The sequence below is a fragment of the Ambystoma mexicanum genome, chromosome 7q (assembly GCF_040938575.1).
Source record: "Ambystoma mexicanum isolate Mex_15411 chromosome 7q, UKY_AmexF1_1, whole genome shotgun sequence".
NCBI lineage: Eukaryota > Metazoa > Chordata > Amphibia > Caudata > Ambystomatidae > Ambystoma > Ambystoma mexicanum.
This window is the reverse complement of record NC_090941.1, coordinates 314,368,554-314,385,956: the sequence shown is the minus strand read 5'-3', so window position 1 is coordinate 314,385,956 and position 17,403 is coordinate 314,368,554. Positions and strand designations below refer to the sequence as shown.

Here is a 17,403-nt window from a genome sequence, read left to right as displayed (position 1 = left end):
GACAGTCTAGTTCGTGGAGAGATACTATTACATGCGGCCCGATGCACCTTGGGAGGGAAGCTTTGGAAGGAACTATTTTAGGAATTAAGCATCCTTGTAAAGGATTCAGTCCTTGGGCTATTCTGAACCATTGTGCAGCCATTCCACGCCTGCATGCATTCGAGTTGTAGTGTTTACAGAAGTTATTTGGCAACGATTTCCTGTTTGCAAACTGATAAAATCTGAATTTAACCTGTGCAGGAATGGTCCTCGGAAACCAAAAGCCCATGCCTGAGGTAACCTTCCAGACACTGCACCCGCAAGCGAAGTGCTCTGCCCCAGTTTGTTTTCCGTTTCAGCACATTAATATGAAATGAATATGGATTGCTGCGGACAGCAGTGAGCGCGTGATTAGTAGTGGTTATTGCCCCTTAAGTGGTGCAAATATTGGACTATTCGAAATGACGGCAGTACATAAAGCTGCAACCTGTGTGCAGTGGGGTAGCTTTGCGGAAAATGTTGGGGGGGACATGACAGCTGAAAAAAGGTGCCCCAGCCAAATGAATGGGGACAGAATGATGTATCATGAAAGTTGGGGGGGGACAAACACCCCTGCCCCCTAAAATTACGCCCATGCCTGTGTGAAACTGTGCGTGGGTGATCCTATCCTGCATTTTCGCTCTGTTTCTTGAAGTCTTAGTATAGTTTGAAACCCTGGGGAGTTTTTTTTATGGCTCTCGTTAATTGGAGGGGGATGATGCAATTATATGTACTCAATATGTTAATATAACAATTTCTATATTGTAATTTGTTGTTTTTGATGTGTGTATTTAAAGTAATCTATAACAATCAGTATTGTATCTTGGATTTGGTCCCCATTTGTGCATGACTGACATTACTTAACCTTTGGGCGTGCCCCCATAGCCCCAGCATCACCTCGGCCTCTCAACTGAATGCTTTGCATGCAGCGCGTGTCTAGGGTGACTTGATGAATGCATGCTTTGGATCTCGTTTAATAAACTGAGGTTTTTAGGGAATTGTAGTGTTGGTTAATTTCAATGTGGCTATTTGTTCATCCAGAGTGTATTTTAAGGAAAAGATGCATAGCAACTTGTGTATAGAATCAAAGCGTCCGTTTTTGTTCACGGGACGTATTCTGCATGGAAAAAGATGTGTTCCTACTTGATTTGCAAATTAAATACATTCTCGACTATACATGTTCGTTAACAGCTGGCTGTTCTTAGTTGCTACGGAAAAGGAGCGACGCTGGAAAGAAGCTGCAATGTGTATGGTAGAAAAAAATGCGGGCCATGAGTAATAATGCATGCACATTATTCCATCATTCCCACCGCCACAGACAGGCTGCCCCAGCGACCGCCCAGGGTGCCATTTGCCCCCCTCCACGCCAGTGGGGGAAGGTGTGGCAGGAGCCCTATTGAAATTAGATGCACCCCACTCTTGTGCCTGCACTGGGCTTTCCAGCACGGGAGCGCAGTGCTTTTAAAAATAGGGCGCTGATGCTTTTGCATGGGCACCCTATTGAAGTGATTACCTCCCCTCTTTGGAGTGGCATGGTTTTAATTAGAATAGGGCGCTGATGAATTGGTATTGGCGCCCCATTCCAGTGATGAATTCCCTGCTGCGGCACGGGATGTGAAACGAAAAAAAAGTGTGGCGCTCCACTCTCACATTGACCACGGCCGCTGGGGGGGAGGGCGCCATATTTTTGTTTCACTGCCCGGGGCACTGCCACCAAGGCCGGCCCTGCAAGCGAGCAGATTTAAGGTTCGCACTAAGCACCAGATACCAATGGTAAGACCAGGCCTGACAAGATGTCTGCCAGTGATGGTCCTATTTATGCAATACCCCATTTCCCCCAACTCCGCACTGGCACAAGGTAAATGCTAATTCAGAGTGAAAGAGTTAAAGGTCGCCCTGTGAACGCTGCGCTCCGCTTGCATGTGTGGCGGCACTCGTCCAGCGCTTGCGGCACTTTCCTAGCAGGTGCCGCAGCGTGCAGGCAGGGCGCGCGCATGTACGGGCGGGATTTCTGCGCTCGCCTGGGTGTCTCACTCGCTGCTTCCGTCTGTCCGTGACAGGTGCCCCGCGAGCGCGCGCTGCCGACCGCCGCACCTGAATTCTTTGGCGCCTGACGCCGTTTGGTTTCTGTCAGGCCCAGCCTGGCTTCTACCCGGAGTCCAGGTGCGCAGATATCCCGCAATCATTCTGTGATTTGTAACGCCGCAGCGAACGGGCCCCTCCCAACCCCTCTTCCTCCTGTCCCCGCTTTGCTAACAGTTTCTGGGTGGGTCAGTGTTGGGAGTTATTTTTAAAGTGCAGAGAGCGAGAGAGGTGAGGCTTGCCAGTGAGAGGGCGTTTGTGTTTGCAGAGCTAACATCAAAGTGTACAGCACTGCTTCCTGGCTGCGCACTTGCCCTCTGCTGCAGCAGGTAGAGCCCCACACAGATTGTTGTTGCCCGGTGACTGAAATCGGAGGCCGCCCCGGTCGCATACGAGGCATTGCTGCTGGTGAAGTCACCGGGGGTTGCTTTCTTTCGCCCCTTTTCCATGCGTGGGCCGGCCTTTGGAGTTTGGAACTTTGGCATGGAAGTGGCAGCGCTGTGATAGGCTCGAAAAAGTGGACGCCTTGGATTTCAGCTGCTAACACTAAGCCTCGGCGTTTTGCTTCTCTTCCCCAGGACAATATCAACGTTTTTCTGAAGGCTTGTGGAAAACTTGGATTGAAAGACGCGCAGCTTTTTCACCCGGGGGACCTGCAAGACCTGTCAACCCGTGTCACCGTAAAGTAAGTGTCCGGCAAGGGGTTACTGGCTGTGGTGGGTGGCACTGTGGTGTTTGGTGAGTGAAATCGGAGACGTGGGAGCGAAGTGACTATTCCTGGCGTGCTGGGGGTGAAATGTTGCCTTTCAATAGAGCATGGTTCAGTATTAGACTTGTTGCTTTGTGTAATGCGATAGTATTAAAACAAATCCACTTTCTAAATCTAGAAATGGCTTCGGGCATGTTGGCGCTTGTACCTTAAACCGGGGCCTCTTGTTTTATGAAAGCTGCAGTAGGCGTTCGTCAGTAGCAAAGTGGATTTGGCAAGCTTAAAGTCTAAAACTGGACTATACTTTTATGATATGATGTCCTGTTGTAGACTGAAAGTAATTTGATGTAATATTGTTGTTTTGGGATGTGTTTGTACCTACTAACTTCATGTCGAATGAAGGTCTTGAAACAGCACAACTGGACCATGCTTTTTAGAGAGCTGTGGCTACAGAGCCCATCTCTGTTGTGAAAGTCACCTCTGAAGGCCTTCTCTAATTTTGAGTGCCATTTTATCTACAGCAGGGGTCTGCAACCTTTTGCTTTACAGATGTTTTGGACTACAACTCCCATCAGTCCTAGCCAACGGTGGGGGATCATGGAAGTTGTAGTCTAAAACATCTGGTGAGCCACAGGTTGCAGACCCCTGATCCAGAGATTTTACGAGGGTCATTGATTCAGTGCCTGTGACGCATTCCCTTATTAGGTGCCGATTTGGGAGTGCAAAGATAACCTCACGATGGGCCGCCACCATGGCCCTGGTGGATGTGCTCCATTCAAGGTTACCCTTTTTTTTTTTACAAACCAAGTCAGTGGTTGGCCTGTTTATCGAAGGCATTACAGGGCGGTGAAGTGGCTTAGAAGATAAGTCTTGTGTTAACCACTAACCGTTTAATTTGCCCCAAGGCATTTGGCTGTGAATTCACGTTCTAGCAAAAGCAAATAAGGGTTACAGCAAATGTTCTCTCTGGGTCCCTGTGGATTGGCTTTGAACATCTTCCATGAGAATTCAGTGGAGCGAGTCTTCTTGCCTTAATACAAAGTATGTAATGTTAAGTGCTCTAGCGTAGGGTAGCCTTCTATTTTTGCCAGCGCCATTGCGTGCAGTGCTAGCCGTCTGTGCTTTAGGTTTGATTTTCAAATGTTGTGTACCTGCTTTATCCAACACCTTTTGGTAGACCTGATGTGTGAAAGTATATACATGTGTGGTGACGACATGGCACAATCTTTCTGTCAAGTGTGGGTTATGAAAAAGTATTAAATGCTCGGCAGTTTGTACATCCTTAATCACCCTGTGCCATGCAATTGGTCAGTGAGTCCTGCTGCAGAATGACAATCGTATATTGTGAACCGTTGCATTGGCTAAGGATGGTTTGGATTTTGAAAGAAGGGCTATAAAATGGTGTCCTTTAGGAATTGAACCACTTGGAGCTATTTGGGTCTTGCCTGTAGTCGAGAAGAGCCTGGCTAGCTTCACACATACTAATTACCTACCGAATGCCATTTGTACGTTACACCCATGCTGGCCATATGGGATTGCAACACTAAAGGGGGGGATGAAAACGGTTTGAATTAATGACCACTGGAAAGTTTTCTGGGGAGCCTTAAATCCTACTTTTTTCAGCCTGTTTTGCAATTACTGAAGGATAAAACCAATATGCGAATCGGGATTGTTCCCACCTCAAACTGCTAGGCCACATCCCTTCACAAGACAACAAGCAAACCCCGGGCACGTTTGGCCTGATTCGGTGCCACCGGCAGTGAGGTGTAGCTTGAGTCTAGGCACAGCAAACCTGGACCCCAAACCTCGACATATCCATGACACTTGGGGCGACTTTGCAGAACTGGAAAGTGATGGATTGATCCTCTTTCAATTATTTCTAACCACTGGAAATTGCCATGTCCGATTTGCTTGCGGTTTTGGGCCAAAAAGTTTCTGGCCTAGCAGTTTAGGATGGACTGCACCTTCTGGGATGGGAGCATGTGTGTTCCCCATCTCCAGTGGCACAGCATGCTGAAAAGCAATAGGTTGGAAAGCTGGCCAGAGCAATTGCCAGTGGTTTTGATGCATTTACAGCAGTGCATCACTCAATGGTCAAGCCTAGGTTCTCCAAAAGTACTAGAGAGGTGATTTGGTGCAGTATAACGCCTACTAGCAGAACATGGCTCCATCTCCAATAGTGCGGCCATAGACTATCCCAAAAAAGCTCACCTTGGAGATTTGGTTCTGAGGATTGAGATTGGCCCCACCTGTAAACATCTCGAGTGTAAAAGTAAATGGACCCCTACTCATTTTGACTCCCATCTAGCTAATCGCACAGGCACTCGACACCGCATTAGTCGGACTGTAGCCACCATTCTAGCGATTTCTTTCACAGCCAGTTATTTCTTCCATCAGCTTAATTAGAAAGGCATGGGGGGAGCGTGGCAGGTTGGCGTGGGCGATGCAAGGGGACCCAGTGGATGTACTCCTTTCCCTGTGAGCGACAAGGCAGCATGGCTCCCTCATATAGCATGGGACTCTGAACAGCTACAACCATTTTAGAGGTTGCCCATAATGAAGCATGGGAAACGTGGGCTTGGGGATGGAAAGGATACGCGATCCAGTGTGTTTAGTACTCGCTTCACAGATGTTTGGAACCTGCATTGGTCCCAGCTTCCAATCCTGCATGACTAGCCCACGATTCTTTGGAGGATGATACATTGAGTTTAACTGTACCAATTACTATAGCGCTTAGAAGGGAAAGGAATTTAGGGAATGCGTTACTTTTACTGCTCAGCAAATGTGGGGTCAGCAAATTGCAAGTGTGAAGGCGAGCATAGAATCCAATAGGGATGTGGAGAACCGCCGACTAATGTGGAAATGATGAGTGCTGCTTTTTGTTGTAGCGAAGGCAACCCTAGATTAACCAAGGAATACCTTCTATGGCCACAAACAGAAAAAATAACGAAGTGATGCAGACTATTGTGAAACAGAAGTAGTGAGCATAAAGTGATGGGGATGGAGGACTTGCTCAAGATGGAAGCTTTTTAGACCGTAGTGGAGCAACAATGCACCCAAGAAAGAGATCCTAGCAAACTAAGCATTGGGCTATAGGCAATGAATGAACAAAAGGCACTGTTAAGTTGTAAAATAGCGTAGACTAGCACAGTATTGAAAAGCAATATTGTCTTAGGGTGTTCTTTATTGTGATTACTACGAAGACACTGCTACGAGATCTCCCATTTCATGAAATCCCGGGCACCCCTTAGGGGCTCCTTTACAAGCTTGACTGAATCGGTAGAAAAGTTTCTGTTGCCTCTCAATCAGAGAAGCGAACAGCTCCAAAGACCTATTCTTTATTTTAAAAAATGACTAGCCTCAAAACAAGTGCATCTTTCATGCTACCATTCAACAAAAAAAAATCACAGCAAATTTCTCCTTCTGCATTAAAATTTATGAAATCGGGGAAATGGCACATCACAGCTGAACACCTAAACTGCCTTCTGAGCTCACGAAGGGCAAAACGCTGCCACATTTTAAAGCCATCTTTATACGAAAAATCATCCACTCACACGTCTGAAAAGAAAGATATCTATCCAGATGTTATCACACTGCTCCCTCTTAAACAAATCCTCTCACCCACAAGTGATTTCGTTCCCACCCGCACAAGGCAATAATGGCACTCGTAAAAATAAACCTGTAATATCTACAGGCCCATCTCTATCCTCTGCCTTGACACCCTTGGGAGCATGGTAACTGCCCTGCCCACATTTGACTTGGAGACAAACAACCTGCTGTGTGACTCATTTGGGCTTCAGGTCACATTGCAGAAATAAACCTCTATTAAATAATACTCCTTGCCTTGTGCTCTCATTCTACTGTACCTGTAAACTACATTCCAGATGGACCACCTTGTGGTGATCGACTGGCCGTCATTGCGTCTCTAAATTGAATCGGCGGTGAACGGTTTTCTGAGAAGTCCATGTCCGGCAACACCATCGGCTGCAGAATCCCTTAAACGGTGTCTCTGTACGAACGCTATATGCTCTCTGCCTGCATTCTGGAAGCACACCATATTTTTCCCCACCTCTGCGCATACTCTACTCAGATCTACTCAAACTGGAAAAGGAATCTGGAGAATGCAACAACGTGGCAAATGGCCTCAACGAAGTTCAGTACTGCCTCCAACCTAAGTGCCTCTGCCCTGCAGCCAAACGGGTTCGTTGTTTTTACACCAGCTATGATTCACAGGGTTGAGAACCTGTGGGCCATCCCAAAATGTACCAATAATGCTCACTACTCGGAGCAGCAGTTATGCAGTGTACCGGCTCCTTTTTGTGGGGGACTGCAACTTTTTTTACACCCAAAAATGCATTTTTATTCTCAACTTCCAAAAGAAGTTGGTAAAATTCTCCTGCCTCAAAATCTTTTCTGGATCAGTTCTTTAACGTACAATAGCTTGGCAGAGTCCTTCCATTGGAGCACCTTAACCCTGTCTATGCCCTCAGGATATGTATGCATGTTCAAATTCCCACTGGGAATTATTGACGTCCTGGCTGGTTAATACCACAAAATCTCCTTGGTGCTGGCAGTGGTAACCATCAGACTGGCAGGTGCAGGATCATCCAGGCCCAAGCGTGCCTTTAAAAAAAAAAAAAAAAATATGAGTGTGCTAACTTTCGGATTTCAAAATCTCGCTGAAGGCTCATCGGCATGAGATGTGACCACAACACTAGACGGGCTTTCCAAGAATGAAAATAACAAGTTTAAAGTGTGAGGCCATCCAGATGGCCCTGCACTTCCTGACCCTAGGGTAGCTCTCTGACACTGCAGCCTTCCCATCCATTCAGATCCCGACATCGGCTTCCCCAACCATATTTCCTAGACATCCTAGCTGCAACATTTGGGGGAGAAGAACCATTTGTGCCAATTGGACCTCACGCTTCCATTTCTTACCCCACTTGGAGCACATCTCAGACCTCAAGACTGCTTTCTCAACTTCTGTGAGGGCCCTTCTTTTTGTTGCGGTGCACATAACTGTGATAAAAGGAATTGGAAGAACATCAGTTGAGCGTTTTTGAGTCAACCACACACCTATGTGGACCACACCCCCCCCCCCCCCCTCCAGCCCAGCCTGTGTCCTGCCAAAGCTTGTGCGGCTGCTAACAGCATCAGCAGCACTTTATAACCCCTTAAATGAATAATACTGAGAGGATGTCTCACAGCAAGAACTCCAGTAGATGGACAGAGCAGCAGTGGAAAGGCCGCAAAAGAAAACCTGGACAATAAAATAATCAAGCATGTTAGTAAAAATGAGAAAAGTAGACCTAGTTTAGTTTGGGCCTACTAGAAATCCTAGTATGTAAATTTAGCGTAAACCGCTGCAGAATGAGTAGTTTTACTGTGGGTCTCGTAATCTAATCGTAAAGGTCTAATAATATCCTGTTTTCATGTTGGTCAATGTGACCTGTTCTTCCTGCTACAGGAGATGTAATCATAGGTCTTACTATCACCCAAATGAATGCTACCCAATTTATCAATCTCGGTGGAGGGAGGGCGGGGTGTGCCCAGCCTGGATTCAAACCTGTTGAGCACGTCTGGAAGCAGAAAGGGAGTGGGAGGGGGACTTTACTGAACTGCGCGATCTTGCCCGAGACTGTCATTTTGATGCATGTGGGTGTAGGTGGCATTAAGGTCCCCCTCTATGCTAATTTAGATCAGGCTTCACAGTATGTTAGACACGTCAGCTGCAGAACAAAGACTTCCGTTCTCTGTCTTGCTGTTCTGCAGTGGTCTCCATGTGTTTGGTTTACTTGATTTTTCTTAATGAACCGGGGTCCATCTTGATCCTCTTAAGAGCATATCCTTTTTATTAGTTTCCAGTTGGGTGTTTTACTGTTTCCCATCACCCCTGAAATCCTGCTTTTGCCCCATTGACTTCCTGCCTTGTTTATTTATCGGTCACTACTTTCTTGCCTGTGTTGCTGAAATTCAGCTAGCACCTGTACCTACAGGCCTAACATCCGTTGGGGAATTTCAGCAAGTACACCTTTACTTCTTAAACCCTTTAAGTAGCCCATTCATCCTGACAGAAAAGACAACACCCTCTCTGGTGATAGACCAGAAGACACTATGATGGAAGTGGACCTCAACGACATCCAAGAAGGTAAACGCCCATACAATGCTTGGTGGAGCTGGGCCACTGGTGTGAAACATTAACCTGGGGTTTTTAGCATTTAGAGGGTGCAACGTGGCTGTTTCACACGCACTTCACACATTACCGTAAGGCAAATGCGATTTCTTTATTTTCGTTCTTATTTTTCAAATGCAAGTTTTCACTCATTTATTTGAGGTATTTAAGAGTACACGTATTGTGAAGGCCAATGTGTAAAAACAAGGAGCCAGTTTTCGTTTTGTGCCTCTGGGAGATCGCTGCGTTCTTTTGGTTCTAGCAGTGATCAACCATTCCTTAAATTGTATCTTGCCCTCCATCAAGCAGGCTTAGCAACTTAATTAAAACCGCCATTTGTAGCAATGCAATTCTGTGTTTGGGCCTGGTCTTTAATGACGCAGATTAAAAAGCATTTACAAAGGCGGGCGTTGGGTAAGTGACGGTGAAAGCTCGTGTGCCAGGTATGCTGAACAACTTGATTTAAATGATATGCCCAACCGCAAGTCAGTGACTTAGTAGGTGTGGCGAGTTTGTACTCCTACACAATGAGGAAAGGGTGAGGACCTTGATTATGCTGCACAGTCTTTGAAAGGGTAGTTTGGCCCCAGCTAGGACTGATTGATTGAAATGCCCCTTGTAGGCATTTGCTGCTGTTGCAGCTTTTTTACTTTATTGGTGCTAAACAGATGGTTTCCTTGACTGTTTTACTTAACCGGTCAGAGAGCCACCCTCCCAGCCACCTCCCTAGTGCTCAAATTATAGCTCACATGTAATTTGACGAGTGTGTGAAAGTGCTTTAGTGTCAAATCTGTGGCCCGAGTAAAACAAACGTTGCAATGAGTTGGCCACCAACTCTCGAGTGTCAAGGCTCTTGGGCTTTCGAAGTGGACCATTTACTTTTGCTGATGGGCCGCAACTCTATGCCAAACCTCAGAATGGCTTTGGAAAGCTTTCATTTGACCTCCAGGCTTGTCTGGCAGACTAGAAGGTACTCTTGCCCCATATATCACGGCCGCTGGCTAGCATGGAAGCCAGGCGTCATTCTTTAACCAACCACAGCTGCCATCCAACCCCTCTCACTAACAGACGTCACATCAGCCCCACAAACGCAAATCATTGTATTCCGTACACCTTTGACCACAGCCTAAAAGTACATGACCGGAGTACTTAAACCTGATAGCTTTGAAACCTAAGTGTACATGCGATGACAGACCTACCCAACCCTGGCTATTCCCATTATTTGCTTAAGAATAGTGGCTTTGCCATCTGCAACCTAGAATATTACCCGTGGCCAGAGCCCAGGTTCTTCCGAACTACCTGCAGTGCTCCTTCATCTGCTCCCAACTTCAACCCCATCCCTTGATAGTCCATACGTTCCGGGAGGCCTTAAAACCGGCAGAGATTGTGCTGTGAAACGTAGTAACATGACATTTTAGATGAGCGGTACCGAAGTAGGAGGCAGGGGGAAAGGAGCCAGGTTTGATTTCTATGACCCCCCCCCCCATGTTTCATGCATTCATTAGGAAATGTGGTGTAAACAATGGTATAGTTTCAGATGCGCTTGGAGTAAAGTAAACGCCATTGTGGCACTAAGTGGTTATTTGGAAGACCTTTATACATTTGCAAGAGTATTATATTGGGAAAGGGCTGGGTGAAAATGAGGTTTGGCAGATGGGACGTGGGGGGCAGAAGGGGGAAGGAAGAGTGCTGGCAGCAGGCTGAACTTCTAAGAGCAAAAGAGCAGCTGGGAAGATCCCAATGGTTTCCTTTTGAGAGATGCTGTTGCTGTTTTTGCCAGCAACCTGAATGTTTTGGGAAGAGGTGAAACACGTAGTTTTCAGTGTGTAGGGGTGGTTGTTCACGGGATTGAATTATTTATTGGCTGTGGTGAAAGTGCTGAGCCTGTGGAAGGTCTAGAATGGATGGCGTGAGTGTTGGCTTTCAATACTCTAGCTCAATGGGGTGCCCTTGGGTTAAACCAGTCTTTGGAAAAAGTGGTTTCCAGAATGTGCTAAATGGCTTCTTGGTGCTACATCACACGTCATTCATAATGTTCCAGCACCTATCATTACATTCTCACAAAGATGATGATGAGGAGGTTGTGGGTGAGGCAGCGCTGGAGCTTCACACCGTCTATGTATCAAAAAAGCAATTGTTATATGGCATGTTTTGTAGAACAGCACTCTCCAGAGTTTGGGGAATTCACATCGACCACTTGGCTGCAGACACGAGGCCTAGTGTTGGTTGTACATAGGCTGTGCAGTTGTAGACCAACGTAGCCTGCTCCAAGGACATGTTCCAAGGGAGGCTGACCTATTGAAACGTGAAGCCTTATTGTAGCTAGCGGCTCTATTGGATTAGGACCGGCCTTTGAAATTAAGCCTCGACTGTCAGATTACCTGTTGGGCCATCTTTTTTCTTGCTAATACAAATTTGTCTTTTGGAATGCTTTTATAACTATTTTTGAAGGGTGCACCTGTTTGGGCTTAAGTTCGGCCATCTCCTCCGCATCACATCTGCATCCAAGTCAAATTTGCTTTGATCCAATTATTTGTTGGTGCACACTGCGACCTGTATTTTACATGCATAACATTTTGCTCGGATAATCACGTGGTCTGTTTCTAATTGTTAATGTTGTGGTGAGGGCTGTTAGCATTTTAGGTGACTTGTCACGAGACTGCTTACTCATGTGAAAGGAACGAGCGGGGCAGGGGCGTGTCACACTATCAGCTGTTCCTTGTCACTGCAGTGCTCCCACCGATTACCCATAACATGACTAATGGAAATTATAGCCCGTGACTTGCTGCTCGAGGCCACCCACAGGCCCTGGGCTTAAAAAAAACACCTATTCTACACATGTACTTCCTACAAGATCAAAAGGAAGAACTCCGAAATCCGGTGGAGATCTGGGAAAAGGTTTAGTGTTGCTAGCTTGCGCCAAATCAGGAAGGCGGATTTGTGAATCTGAACTTCAGTCTAAGTATTTGAAGGGGTGAAGAGATGGTGGGGTGCCTTGGGCAATGCTGCTTAACGTGGTATTTTGCATTTAGAGTTTCTAGAATTGTCCAGCATCCGCGTTTTAGTATGAGTGGCAAACATTGCCCCGGGTTTCTTCATTGGCAGCTATGGATGACCCATGATACTTTGCACGGGGCTCCTGGGGGGCAGGGTGTGCACTTATCTGGAGCTCTTGGCAAGTGAGAATGTTAACGAAACAATGAGCCCATTCAAAGATGCCAATCATGTCTGCCCTTCAATGTGCCCTTTGACTTTATTTTTGTTTTGTCTGAAGGCCTATTTTTAAAGTCGCCACCTCAAGCCTATGGAAAAAATGCAGTAACAAAGGCATCCGTTCTGGCTTTTCTTTAAGCATGGACTAGACCTTTTCCAGGCACTGCCGGCAAATGGCTTAAGTACCCCTAAATATGATAGCAGTGCTTGGCTAAATCTCACCTAAGGCCTATGCAAGAGTCAACACGTATTGGCTTTGGCAATGCTTCTCTGGATTGTTGATTTGTTGTATTTGTTTCACACAGCAAATGACTTTAACCGTATCTGGGCACGGGTGGAGCTGCATTACACATCTTTTACTAAATAACCAGATTAACACAATCGGTTTCCAGAGTTTTTGGGAAGATATCGGAATCACAAAGATGCCAATAAAAAGCAAGTGAAAGTGGGGGCTACAAACGGAGAAACGTCTCATTCTAGATTTACAGCGAGTTTGCGGCAACTGGAATGAGGCCGGTGGATCTGGAAGGTGGGTATTCCTGAACTTTGCAAACTGGTTAATGTGGAGTCCCACTGTAAGACGTTTTTGAAAAACAGACCTTACAAGGAACCGGTGCAAGGTGACGCACGTTGCTTATAAATCGAGGGGGTCACGGCATATTTGGTTGAGACACGTTTACCCATAGAAACCAGCCGCGGGTTTATTTACTGCATTTCGAAAGCGTGCTTGCAATGCAATCAGGTAGCTCACATCTGTGTGCGTTTTAGAGTCGGGGGGAAGGAGGTGCGGAGGGTGTAGTGACTAGAAATGAGCACATGGACCATGGGTGGACTAAAAGCATAGGTACCAGACTTTCTCCACACCTTCCATCTCTCGCACAGCGCCGCATACATTGACTATCGTTTAGGCCTCTAAGCTGCACTTGCAGCGCCATCTAACCCAAAGCTCAAATGTTAAATGGACTCGGTTTACGTTTGTCATGGAGAATATAGGATTTTGAATGCACTCCGATCAGTTTGTATGTAGAAAACTATTGTAAAGCAGACCGAGCCACAAGCCGAAATTGCTTCGACAATAGTAACTTCTAGTTCCATCTTTGAGAAACTGCGAGTCTGTGGTACTAATTGTGATAAAGTACTTTTCCTCCTACCTCACCCTTTAAACCGTCCCCTCTCTCCATCCTTTTCTTTCACCCTCTTTTTTCTCGCCCTTTCTTTGTCCTATACTTTTTCTGACTTCTTTCCTCCTTGCTCATTTCACTTTTCTTCTCCCTCAACTGCTTTCCTCAGTCTTCAGATGCCCTCCATCCTTTGTTTAGCATCCTTATCCCTTTTTTCTTTAACCTTTCCATCATTCCTCCCTTTTCTCTCTCGCCCTACTTTCCTTCCATCTTCCCCCCTGCCCTTTCCACCCTCACCTGGCATGCTCCTCTCCGACCTCTCAACGATCTTCCTTCAGCTTTCCTTCTTCCTCTTTCATCCTGTGCTTCCAAATGCAGCCTCCTCTTAAGCAGGTATGTCCCATGTTCTAAAGCCAAGCGTTGGGCAGCCTATCCTTTTCATAACACTTTTAAGCGGGTCTACCTATCCGCAAGACTGAGTTTTGGAGCAGTTTAGGCGCAACACCACTTTATAAAATGTGCTGCTACGTAAAACGAAGCTCTATTAGAAACTGTGTAGCCAGGACGGAGTGGTTTGTGTTGCTTATTAACATTCGGCATTTGAAACTACTACTTTCAATGGAAAAACATGTATTAATTGGGCTTCTAGCACTATTGAAAAGGATGTAAAGAATAAAAACGGCTGGATAAAGATTATGAAATCCATAAAACCTACAAGTTCTTTTTGGGAATACCCGCAGGTGAAGCGGATTGGAGCTGTGGAGTGAGTCAAAGAAAGGCAAGGTTGATCTGTACTGTAGTTCGAGGCTTTAAGTGCTTGCCGTTTCTTTTATTACTCGCATGTTTGCGCTGTGAAGTCGAAGCTGTTTTTCAAGGTTTTATTACTGCAAAAATATTTGTTTTTTATTCAAGCATCGCAGGTGTGCAACCCTCCCTTTTGGCCCATTGCTCTGCCTCAGAGTGCTGGCTACTCAATTTTATGCAACCCGGTGGGTAGAATAGTAGCCTAAACTGTACGGTCAACAAATGTGTGGTGCTGGGAGCACTGAGGAACCTGTAATTTCAGATTTTTTTCTTGCTTTGCCAATTGTATTCACTAGTAGATCTTCCTCTCCTGTTGAGAGTATGGAGAACAAATGACCTAATAGTCACTTTTGGCAAGGAAGATTCTCTGAACACAAACTGTTTCAAGTGAATAGACCATGAGCGCTTGGCCCTACATAAAGCATCCACTGAATAATGCATATATATGTAAGTTAAGTGCTAAGATTTGTGATGGCACCCAATTTGCATATGTGACCAGAAATTACATTTCATAAAATGGCAACAAAGGGAGCAGCATCAGTCTTTTTGTACTTGAGGGCATCATTGGAAGTGAAGTCCCAATAAGTTGAAACGCAGCAAGGGACTTCAGTTAAATTGATTACAAGATAGCAACATTTTTGCATTGTAGCAGATGCACCCGAATTAAATGTGTACACACTGCGCCGTTATGTATGGACCCTGAAGTATAAGATCCTTGGACTTCAAATGTTGGCTCTCTAGATGTTAGTTCAATTTCGATCCCGTGTTTATGCTTGGTTTACATCTGTGCAAAGCCTAACTTGTACACATTTTAAGCATTCATATGTATTTACTGAGTATATTGGCATTATGTACGTACTTTGTATAATTTCAGTGCATTTGGAGAGTTTACCCCCTCGAATGTACCTTAATTTGTCAAAGTACTTGCATAATGCCCATACCTCGTAATAAACACCTTTTTTAATGCCCAAAAAGTGCATTAAACGGACGCTTTAAAAAGACGTTGGTTACCTTTGATAACTTGAAGTCTTCCGACTGTGCCTATGCTTCATGTCAGGGTGTGCATATCTTGTCTTATCCACGTTTTCTCTAGAAATAGCACCAACATACCTTTTTATGAGGGTAAATGCTGGCATGTTGGGGCAAATCCATTGCAGGCGTGTTCTTGGAGGGAAATTCTGTCCATTTGTGGCAAAGCCATCGGGTGTGGTCGTACAGGGGCAGATACTGGCAATATTTGGGTAATGACATGAGTCTTCTTAGTACGGCAATACTGCCCTACTTTTTTCTACACAGCGGCGTATCTACTAAATGTTTCAACTAGCAGCTGCGCATCAGTTTGTTTATTCTGCATGTACACTTTGTTTATTCCTGTGGGCAGTTAACCGTTTCTATTTATCATTTCTTGGCACTGACCTACTCTCCGATGGAAGATATTCCACCCCATCAGTGACCAGAAATGATAAATAACTAGCACTCAAAGATTAATAAATGAAATGATTTGGTGACTTACAGTAGCAGTGCCATTTTGATTTTGAATAGCAGACTGAATTAAACCAGATTACCACATTTGACAGGAAAGGCAGTGTGATTTACATTATTTGCTCAGGATCGCATCACTGGACAGCCTATTTTCCCAACTCCAGTTGTAACGCCAGGTGCTATTTGTGAATATTTGGCTTACAAAAGCTGAAATAAACCATGACAATTTCTGAATAGAAGCATGATAAAAGGTGATTGATTCTGTGAGGTTAAAAAGACATGAGAATAAGAATGCACGTTGGTGGGCTCTTGAGATGGTTGGCATGTACCAAGACAGTACTGCGTGTAACTTGGCGTGTGTTCGTAGCATTTCCTTAGACGTGGTTGCTTGATTTCACTGAGGCAAGAATCTAAACCTTCTCTCGAACATTCTTAGCCAGACAAAAGATAATATAAACTCATATTAATATGGCATACTGTGTCCAATGTTGGTTCGAAGCACCTGCATGGGTGAAGAGTTTCCATAAAGCCATGATGTTCTCAGACCGATGAGCAGATGTACTCTGGACCTAATTTACTTTGAGTAATTTGCCTTGAAATCAGTGATTTCAGATACCCAATGTTTGGTAATTTGGGGGTGCATGGGTGTCCCCCTCCTCCTTAACATTGGCGGCATGGAACAAAAATTGGTCGGCCCTCGTTTGTAATGAACGGTCGAAATGGGGCCCGAGCAGTTACACTGCGGGCAGTCTACCCACAAACAAAACGTTTGTGTGCAGACAACCCAGATCCTCAAATGACGTTGGCCTCAAAAGAATGTCTAACTAAAATGCAATGATCTTTCCAAAGAAGCCAATGCCGGTCCAAGATCTTGCCTAGCCGCGATATTTGAAGGGCCATCCAGTCTTGCTATCATTTTGGGACTTGTAGTTTTTTCTTTCCCATTTGAAATGTAGCCATAATTCCCACCAAAACAGGACTCTAAGGCCTTCTCATGTATGGCCATGGGGAACCTTGAGAGCTCTGAATTGCTGTCGATGTAGAACATTGCAAAGAAAACATACTAAATACATAAAGTAGGATTCAATCCATAAATGTGCTGGGTTGCCCAAAATTATGCCATGCTCTGATGTAGCAGAGCAGATGTCCAGAATTTTAAGCAGGCGTTGGATGATCACAACGCACCATCATTTTACGGAAAGGTAGCCCCACCCACAAGACCATTTAGTGCATTCTTCTGAAAAGACGCATTGCAAAACGTTTTCCAAACAGCGGTGCTGGTAACCATGATTATTGTACCATGTACAGCTAGGTTACATTTTAGTTGACTGTTCAAACACAGTACAGTTAAAGATGGCTGGGGCATTGAATGCTTTCTTCCACACGTGAACTTGCATGTCCTTTCTAGCCAGCAGTGATGTGAAAATACAGGGCTCGAATTGCTAGTTGCATTTCATATGCAGAACATAGCATGATAAATCTAGTTCCACTACAGATGTGTTTAAATGCCCTGGGAATGGTTGGCCTCGAGTACGTTCAGTGCATCAGAGAATCTTATTTTATTTTTAGCAGCCTCTATCCATCATGGAGTCTGTTCAGCTTGCGCCTGCCTTCCCATTCTGTCATTTTGCCAACAGGAAATTGGCCTATGTTTTCTTCAGCCTGCTTTCCATAGTCCCGTTTGACAGAGCTTGCAGAGACCCAAGTGTCATTTTGTAGGGTGACCAGATTTTCAAGACAAAAAACCGGGACAGCCAACAACCTAAAAGGACTGACTCACTCCTTGTTCCCAGTCCATCTCC

The 17,403-nt window shown here is 45.3% G+C and overlaps 1 protein-coding gene across 13 annotated transcripts in view; it reads left to right on the top strand.

Moving 5' to 3' along the window:
• The window catches only part of LMO7 (LIM domain 7), an 824,605-nt gene that overhangs the window by 446,814 nt on the left and 360,388 nt on the right, over positions 1–17,403 (top strand). For 11 of the 13 annotated variants that reach the window (XM_069639161.1, XM_069639155.1, XM_069639156.1 and 8 more), the window contains exon 4: positions 2,679–2,785. In XM_069639161.1, coding sequence (XP_069495262.1) covers positions 2,679–2,785 — 107 coding nt within the window. Of the gene's footprint in view, positions 1–2,057; positions 2,182–2,376; positions 2,430–2,678; positions 2,786–17,403 lie in introns of those variants that run through there. The other 2 variants (XM_069639157.1, XM_069639158.1) reach the window with 2 other exon arrangements.